Genomic DNA, 8,468 nt, shown 5'->3' with positions numbered 1-8,468 from the left:
ACGGATCCACGCAGGGACAACGGCAAGCACAAGGTCACGGTCGCCTGGGAAGGGCAGGGTGGGCCACTGTGTGCCCACCTAACGGGAACAAGGAAAAGAGTGTGCCAGACAACACCCTTCTCACTTGCAGGAACAGCATGTGAGCCACCGATCCTTTTAAGAAAATAGTCTGCTGTTATCCATTAAAATAAAAAACTATGGAGATTTCTGCTCAGTCACCCCCACAGTTGAGAACCCATCCTGCAGAAATGAGGGTCTCGGTTTATAAAGACAGATGTTCAGAGCGGCGCTCTGCAGCAGCAATAATAATCACAGCAACGTGTGATTGTCCCCCCTGCATGTCCCCAGCAGGAATCGGGCTGGCCCCGGGCACGGCCCTGCTCTTGAGCCTGGAGAGCCAGCACTGGGGACGCAAGAGCAGGGTGTGAGTCTGTGCTGCTGTCTGGGTTCCGCAGGAAACGGACGCAGGATGGAGGTGCAGGGCTGAGGGAAGTGGCCCCGCACCAGCACCAGACCGCAGGGGCAGGCCCCGTGCGCAGGCACACGGCCCAGCCCGATGCCTGCGCGCGAGGGCCGTCAGCTACCGGACCACAGACACGCAACCACTCCAGTCGGGTGCAAAGAGAAACACCTCTGTGATCTTCCAGTTTACTCCCTCCTTTGTGAGCCTCAGGAGGAGAGCGGGCTGCTCTCATCTTAAGGGCAGAAAGGGGTGGGGAGAGACTCTGAGTTGACTGATTAAAACATGCACTTGCGGCCATTGAAATTGCTTTAATCACACGCAGTGGAAAACATTCAAAAAAGAACTATGTGGGAACCACCAAATGGACGGCAAGCTGGTTTCTACCCCAACCTGTGAGGTCATCACAAGCCGCTGAGCCTCAATTTCCACATCTGGAAAATGGAAATAGTACCCACTTCACAGGCGGTTTGATTTTATTAAATGGAACGGAACATACAGAGCATGAAACACACGGGAAAGCTTGCGGCCCTTTTCTCCTTTCCCCTCTGCGCACACACGGAAAAGGAGCACAGCCCTGCAGTCCAGAAAGACAGAGGGAGACAGACAGGAGGCGGGAAGGAGAGAGACAGGGACAGGGCAGGGGAGGGAGCAGAGAAGGCAGACACACAGGCGTTCTGCTGGCCCGGCTCTGCGACCCGCCGGGCTCCTCAGTCCGCGGCAAGAATACAGGGGTGGGCAGCCTTTCCCTTCTCCAGAGAGTCTTCCCAAGCCAGCGATCGAACCTGGGTCTCCTGCACGGCAGGCGGGTTCATTGTCATCTGAGCCACCAGGGAAGCCCGACGCCAGTTAATCCCAGCAGAGACGGAACCAGTGAGCTGGAAGAAAAGTCAGGAGAAACTACCCGGAATGCAGCGCAGAGACAGGAAACGAGGGGAAGCACACACAGGAGAGCCAGACGCGTCCTCGAGCAGGGCAGCGTGCAGGCCCTCGGGCCCCAGAAGCGCTGCAGTGGAGCCAGGCACCCAGCCAGTGCCTGTCCGGGCTTCCTGCGGCCACTGGGACGAGCCCACAGCAGCACAGCTCTGGGTCCCGCTGGGCAGAGACGGAGTGTCCTCCGTCCATCCTCCTGGAGGCCCCAGGAGGAAATCTGCTCGTGGCTTTCCCCAGGTCCCAGGGGCCACTGCAGCCCCGGCTCCACAGCCAGCCTCCGTCTGCAGACACAGCACCACAGACCTGCTGCCCCTCCGACCCCCACCCTCCTTCTCAGAAACCTGGGGTAACAGCCAGCGCCCCCATCAACCCAGGGTAATCCCCATCTCAAGGCCCTTAGTCTCGGTCGCGGGGTCCCTTTGTCACAGAGCTCACAGGTTCCGGGGTGAGGACACTGACAGCTGGGGGAGCCTGGATGCTGTCTGCCTGACCTTATGCCTATTTCAGGTTGGAGGTCCTGCCGGTCCAGTGAGATCAGGAAGGGAAACGGAAGGAATAACACCGGGAGAAAATGACAAAACAGACAGTCTGCACCAGAAGCCTCGGGAGGCCCGACCCACCTGGGGGCCACCCCGCGGCCATGACGGAGCTGGGGACGGCCCAGGGGCAAGTCCATCGAGTCTGGTGGAGGAAGGAGGCAGCCAGCAGAGCACACGGCCATCCCGAGGGGCCTAGGTTGGAGCAGCCTCGGGGTGCAGGGCAGTGGGCAGGGGGCAGAGGGGCAACTCCTAGGACTGGGGGCCCTGGGGAACGGGGAGTGGGGCACTACCCCGGGACAGTCACCCAGATCCGCAAGCAGGGCCAAGGCCCCGCACGACCCCCTGCAAGCTGACAGTGGGACCCAGGCCCGGAGAGCAGGGCGAGCCTGGCCCAGATGAGCCGCCTGACAACAGGGGCCTCGAGCCCCGGGCACCAGACGGACCGGGCTCAGGCGGCACAGGCCTCAGTGCAGAGGGAGCTTTGGGGGGGCCCAGCTGTGCTGAGCCCAGGGATGCTCCCCATGGCCTGTCTCCCTGCCTGAGGGCGTCGCACCCTAACACAGGCCCGCAGCAACAGCTTGGACCTGAGAGAGCCAGGACGGCGCCAGCAAAGGGGGCCACCACTCCAGGACGGCCAGGTCAGTAAGGCCAGCTCTGCCGGCTTGAGAGGCCTCTTGCCCTGGCTGGCGTGCGTGGGTGGAGGGCTCACCCAGAAGGAGGCTGGCCGTGTGCGTGTGGGACCAGCTGGGACACTGGGCCGAGACTCAGAGGTGTGACAGTCGGGGCCGGCCCGGAGCACCCCGGTGGGACGGCAGTGGCTTCACATGAGCAGAGGGTATCAGTCACCCCAGTTCTGGAGCCAGAAGCCCCCCATCAGGTGGCCCAGAGATGTGCTCCCTCTTGAGGCTCCAGGGAGGGTCCCCTTGCCCCCTACTGCTGGGGGCTCTGGGCATCCGAGCATGTGTGCCAGGCTGCCTCAGTCCCGGCGTCATCCCCACAGGGCTCCCCCGACCGTCCTCTCCCCCACTGAGGGTGCTCCCCTGACTGTCCTCTTCCCCCCCGAGGGTGCTCCCCCGACCGCCCTCTCCCCCTGTAACTGTGCTCCCCCAACCGTCCTCTCCCCCCTGAAGGTGCTCCCCCGACTGTCCTCTCTCCCCGTGAGGAGGCTCCCCCGACCGTCCTCTCCCCCACTGAGGGTGCTCCCCTGACTGTCCTCTTCCCCCCCCGAGGGTGCTCCCCCGACCGTCCTCTCCCCCTGTAACTGTGCTCCCCCGACCGTCCTCTCCCCCCTGAAGGTGCTCCCCCGACTGTCCTCTCCCCCGTAAGGAGGCTCCCCCGACTGTCCTCTCCCTCCGTGAGGGTGCTCCCCAACCATCCTCTCCCTCCGTGAAGATGCTCCCCGACCATTCTCTCCCCCCGTGAGGGTGCTCCCCCGACCTCCTCTCCCTCCGTGAAGACGCTTGCTCCTGCTGGCCCCCTCTCAGTCCTGATCTCAGCTGCGTCTGCACACACACCCCTGCTGGCAAACAAGTCACAAGCTGAGGATTTGGGGGCTCCAGGGGCACAAATCAGTGCAGGGGGTAATGCAGGACACCGGCCACATGCACCTGTGACCTCTGGGCCTCCAGAGAGCCCCACCTGCCCTCCGTGCTGGTTTCTGGAGCTTAACCCTGAAGACAGAAAAGGGGCCTCAAGCCACTGCCCCAAAGCAGCAGGTAGAAGGGGTGTCCTTCCAGGGGGCCACCGGGTGCACACGCTCAGGGCCCCCATCCCACCACTGCCTGGAGCCTAAGTGTGACCCCAGAAAGGGGGTGGCCACTGCAGGGGGCTGACAGTGAAGGCAGCAGTGGCGGGGGGGGGGGGCCTCCTGGCTCCCAAGGGACTGGCTGTCCTGAGTTCCCTGGGGACCCTTGGGCCCTCTGCTGCCCCGAGGCTTCCTGGACACCCCCAGTGTTGGAAAGAGAGTGCAAGACGTTCATGCTGCCCAGGAGCCAGGCTAAGGAGGTAAAGGATGCCCCAGAGGTGCTCACCGTGTGCGATGGGCCACCAGGGAAACCGACCAACCCAGAAGGTCCCTGCAGGGCCCTCCTCACGGGACGTCGTGGCCTGAAACGTGGCCGACAGGGAGGGCAGTGAACGGCAAGCTAAAATGAAGTCACGCTTTGCAAAAAGAGTTTCTTCAAGAAATGCCAAAAAGATCATCATAGTTGTGAGTGAGCAAGGGAATCTGCGTGCATCACTTTTTTGTTTTCCCAAGTTTTCTAGGGGTGTATTTTATTTCTATAACCAGAAAGAAAGATGTTACAAAGAAGAGGAACCAAAAAGGTGCTGGGCGGGGACCCAGCTGGGGTGGGCAGCTGCCCCCGCCCCCCGCCCCTCCAGGCAGCTGCTCCTGCCCCTCCAGGCAGCTCTGGGGCGTTTCCTCCTCCGGCCTGGCCCCATGGCTGGCCGGCTCGGGGGAGTTTGGCAACTGCGGGCAGACTTCGCAATGGGATCAGGGGTGTCTAGAGCCCTGGGACCCTCCCCAGGCTTTGAAGTAGAAAGAACAGAGGAGAGACGACCCTGGACAGACACGCTGCTGCTGCTGCTGCTAAGTCGCTTCAGTCGTGTCCGACTCTGTGCGACCCCATAGATGGCAGCCCACCAGGCTCCCCCGTCCCTGGGATCCTCCAAGCAAGAACACTGGAGTGGGTTGCCATTTCCTTCTCCAATGCATGAAAGTGGAAAGTGACGCAGGATCCCTTTATTTCTCGCTCATAAGCCAGAAAGTCGTGAGCCAAGCAAGGCTAGAGGAAGGCCGTACCGACAACTGAGCCCCGTGTGCTCCACTAGGGTCCCTGTGCCCCCTCCCACCCCAGGCCCCCAGCCCGCGGACAGCCTTGGGAGGGGGCCAGCGCGGGTCACCCAGGGGCAGCCCCCTGCCCACGGGACCTCTGCCCCCGCCTCCCAGCGCCCACCGCCTCCCAGCGCCCACCGCCCTGCCCTCCACCCTGCCCCTGCTGGGCACCAGGGCCGGACCCAGCCAGGGATTCATCAGGAGGGCTGGCAGCGCCCCGCAGGCTTGTCTCCAGGGCCGGGGTGCACCCCGCCCCACCTCACGTTCTCCAGGACCTCCTGCAGGGAAAACAGGCAGAAGGAGATCTCCTCGTAGGAGACCCTGGCCCCACTCTCGAACAGACAGGCGAAGGTCGGCGCGCCCCCAGGGGCAGGCCCGATGGACGCCAGGTCCGAGTAGCCACTGGGGCCCTGGTGAATGACCCAGGGCTCCGTCCAGCTGTGGGGGTCCAGCGGGGACCGGCTCAGGCGGATGCCCATGTGGAGCCGAGCCCTGCGCCCCACCGGGTGGGAGTACAGCAACCACGTGGGGCTCTGCGACAAGGCTGCAGGGGGTCCCGGGAGCGCTGAGGCCCAGGAGCCCCAGTTCTCACCAGGCTCCCCGGGGCCGTCTCCACAGCCCTCCGTCCCACCCAGCCCCCCGCCCCCACTGGTGTCTCCAGTGCCCTCCTCTGGGGCCTCCCTGGCCCCAGGACAGAGGCGTGGAAGGCAGAGGGGGTTGCTGGTGCCTGCGGACCGCCCCTCATCCCTCCACCCGCTGGCGGGCGGGGCCGGGAAGCCCACGATGCTGCCCTGGCAGCCCCGGGCGGTCTCGGCCAGGGTGGGCACCAGCTCCCCAGGCAGGAAGGAGGTGCCTTCGTCCACGCTGAGGGCCTGCACGCGGCTGCCCAGGGGGCTCCGAGCGTTGCAGTAGAGGACGCCGCCAGCCCGCCCGCCGTCCACCGCGGCCAGCTGGCACTCGCCCGAGCGCAGGCTGGGCACGAGGCCCCCACGCTGCCAGGTGCGGCCGTGGTCGTCGCTGTAGAAGGCGAAGGACTGGGGGCGGGTCCTGCAGATCCGGCCAAAGCACTCCCGCCGGACCACGTGGTAGGTGTAGGCCGGCACCAGCAGACGGCCAGAGCGCAACTGCACGCCGTGGCCGGGCCCCACGGCAAACGTGGCCCAGTCTGCAGGAAGGAGGGGCCCGGGTCACCCAGGAGGGGGTAGCTGTGGCCGCAGGCAGGCGGCACCACCACCCCGTGGGACAGGGAGGGTCGGGGGCCAGGGCCGCTCATTAGGGGACAGCTCGGGAGGAAGCCCCCACCCTCTGCTCCTCCGGGCCCCTCCCCCAGGCTGGACAAGCCTCTCGGGTCGTCAGCAGGAGCTGCAAGCCGAGGCGGCCCCGGGCTGGGCTCTCAGCCGGTCCCCGAGCACGGATGCATGGCCACTGGTGGTGCCCAGTGACCCAGTATGCCCAGGCAGAGGGGCAGCTGAGGGCTGAAAGGTCTGGGCAGCCCCTCCTAGCAATGGGATCGAGTCCCCTGGGGTGGGGTCCACACCAGCAGAGAGCTCCCACCTGCCAGAGTGTGAGTGACCCCTGGGTCAGCACCCACAAGCCAAGGGCAGGTTGGCCCCAGAGGGCAGTGGGTGGTCAGCCCTCAGGGAACCCACAGCAAGAAGACATGAAAGCTCTGGGGTCAAGCCAACCCACCCACTGCAACCCTAGACGGGCGGGGTGGGGGCGGGGGGGGGGGCGCCGAGAAGGAAGGGGTGAAAGATTGACCGTCCGGGGCTTGGGGCCAGCAGGCTCAGTGCGCTGGCAGAGGCTCGGGAAGGCAGGGCCGGACGGCGGCGCTGGGGCTGGGAGCGGGGCGAGGCGGATCCTGCAGCCCAATACCGGCCACCTGCCCCGGGTGCACACTCCGCCCCATCCCGGCTCAGACGTCCCGCCCCTCGCCCCTTCGCAGGCCCGGCCGCGCCCACCTACCCTGCTCAGCGCTGCCCACCGCCTCCGCCGTGAGGTCCCGCGCGCCGCCCCAGCTGCGCCCCGCGTCCCGGCTGGTCACGCAGCAGAGGCGCGCGGCATTCCTGCCCGCGGCGATCTGCGCGGCCTCGGGGGTGCGGCCACGCACGGCGATGAAGAAGAGGAAGACCGTGGCTGTGCGCTCATCGTGCACCGGGCAGGGGTTCATGGAGCGGTGCTCGTCCAGGGCCGCCGTCCCCAGCACGCGCAGGGCGCCCCACTGCGGGGAGGGGCCGAGCCTCAGCCCCGCGTCTCACGTCCGTCCGCGCGGTCCCCGAACCCGCCCCCCAGCGCGCTCACCCGCACGGAGCCCCCGGCCAGCGCGCCGGTCCTCTGCACCAGACGGTGGGCGTGGGCGTCGTCGGGGCTGAGCCTCTGCTCCGCGAAGGCCAGCAGGGAGGGCCCGGGGGTCACGAGCAGCAGCGCGGGCACGCGGTAGGTCAGGCCGGTCCGCTCGCGCTGGAAGAGGACGGTCCGCGCGGGGACACGCGGGGTCCCCATGCTCTGCGGGCGGGGCGAGGACCCTGCGTCAGCGGGTCAGCAGCGAGGCATTCCTCCAGGCTACCTGCTGGTCCCTCCAGATGGGCGAGGGTTTTCTGCGGGTGCCAGGGTCCCACTCACCTTCCCATGCCCACCCCAGAGACCACCCTGTCCCAGGCCCCTCACGACCCACCTCCCCCGTCCAGGACAACCCCTCCCCGTCGACTGCAGCTCAAATGTCTTCCCCTCCTCAGCATCACCCAGGGGGAGGGAGCTGGTTGGTGTCAGAGCCGCTGGACCCTGCCCACCCACGTGCTTGACTCCATCACAGCGACCGCCCAGCAGGAGGCTGCTGAGGGGCGACAGTCAGGCCCCAGGGTTTGGGATAAGGAGGAGCTCAGTGTCCCCAGACAGAGGTCCCTCAACCACAGGAGCCGTGCAGACGCCACATGCAGAAGAGGCCACGGAGGGACACGAAGCTCGTTCATCTGCCCCACACGCCTGCCGAGGCTTTCCGGAGGAAGACCACCACGCTGCTGCTCTCAGACTGGGGTCCGCGGGGCCAGGGGGCTCAGGGGAGTGGCCAGGAGAGGCAGGGGCGGCCTGCTGACCCAAGAGGGGCCCCGGCTGGTCTCCTGCACATAAAGGTCCCACACTCCAGGCCCCAGCAGGGGAGGGGACCCGTCACCTGCCCCGAAGGCTCCTGAGCAAGGCCGGGGCTGCGGGAGGCCCAGCAGAGATGCCCTGCCAATAAGCACCCCAAGTAGCTCACACTTGTATCCGCAAGAGAGCCAGGAGCGGTACAGGCTAGCGGGGGTAGTGAGAGGGACCCCAAGGAGGCCAGAGAGGTCACCACGCTACGGCCCTGCCCTGCCCGCTCCAGGCAGAAAGGAATGCAGGTGGAGTTGATGGTCTGCTCTCAGGGGCAGGGCTTTGAACTTGAAGAGCAGCGGCTCCCACACAGGGATGGAGGAAGATCCGTGCCCTCCTTGACGGGCCTCCAGAAGCGGGAGCACACTCAGGGAAGAAGCCAAGCTGGGGGTGTGGTGAAGAAAGGGGGGCCTCCCAGAGCTGAAGCCCAGAGGGGAGGCACAGGGGAGGCTGCCGCCCCGGGCATTGGCCACCCCCAACAGGAGGGAGCGTCTCTGGGTTCAGCCACCATGCAGAGGGCCCCTTCCGCAAGGCCGTCTGACCGCAGCCTTGGCCCCACTGGCCCCTG

At 66.1% G+C, this 8,468-nt stretch overlaps 1 protein-coding gene across 1 annotated transcript; it reads right to left on the bottom strand.

Moving 5' to 3' along the window:
- Positions 1-4,965: 4,965 nt before the first annotated feature.
- Positions 4,966-7,270, bottom strand: NEU4 (neuraminidase 4). The gene is made up of 3 exons (XM_052637161.1): positions 7,070-7,270; positions 6,734-6,989; positions 4,966-5,933 (listed from the first exon to the last, which is right to left on the bottom strand). Exons 1-3 carry the CDS (start codon positions 7,268-7,270, stop codon positions 4,966-4,968), a joined length of 1,425 nt encoding a protein of 474 aa, XP_052493121.1.
- Between the last annotated feature and the right edge of the window lie 1,198 nt (positions 7,271-8,468).

This window comes from Budorcas taxicolor, chromosome 3, assembly GCF_023091745.1.
Source record: "Budorcas taxicolor isolate Tak-1 chromosome 3, Takin1.1, whole genome shotgun sequence".
In the NCBI taxonomy this organism is placed as follows: Eukaryota; Metazoa; Chordata; class Mammalia; order Artiodactyla; family Bovidae; genus Budorcas; species Budorcas taxicolor.
The sequence above is the reverse complement of the archived record's forward strand: the minus strand, read 5'-3'. Positions and strand labels throughout refer to the sequence as shown.

Coding starts and splice junctions, on each gene's coding strand:
- NEU4 (XM_052637161.1), bottom strand. CDS start 7,270: ATGGGGACCCCGCGTGTCCCCGCGCGGACCGTCCTCTTCCAGCGCGAG. Junction 6,990..7,069: donor TGGCCGGGGGCTCCGTGCGG/GTGAGCGCGCTG, acceptor CCCTCCCCGCAG/TGGGGCGCCCTGCGCGTGCT. Junction 5,934..6,733: donor GGTGGGCAGCGCTGAGCAGG/GTAGGTGGGCGC, acceptor TCCTTCCTGCAG/ACTGGGCCACGTTTGCCGTG.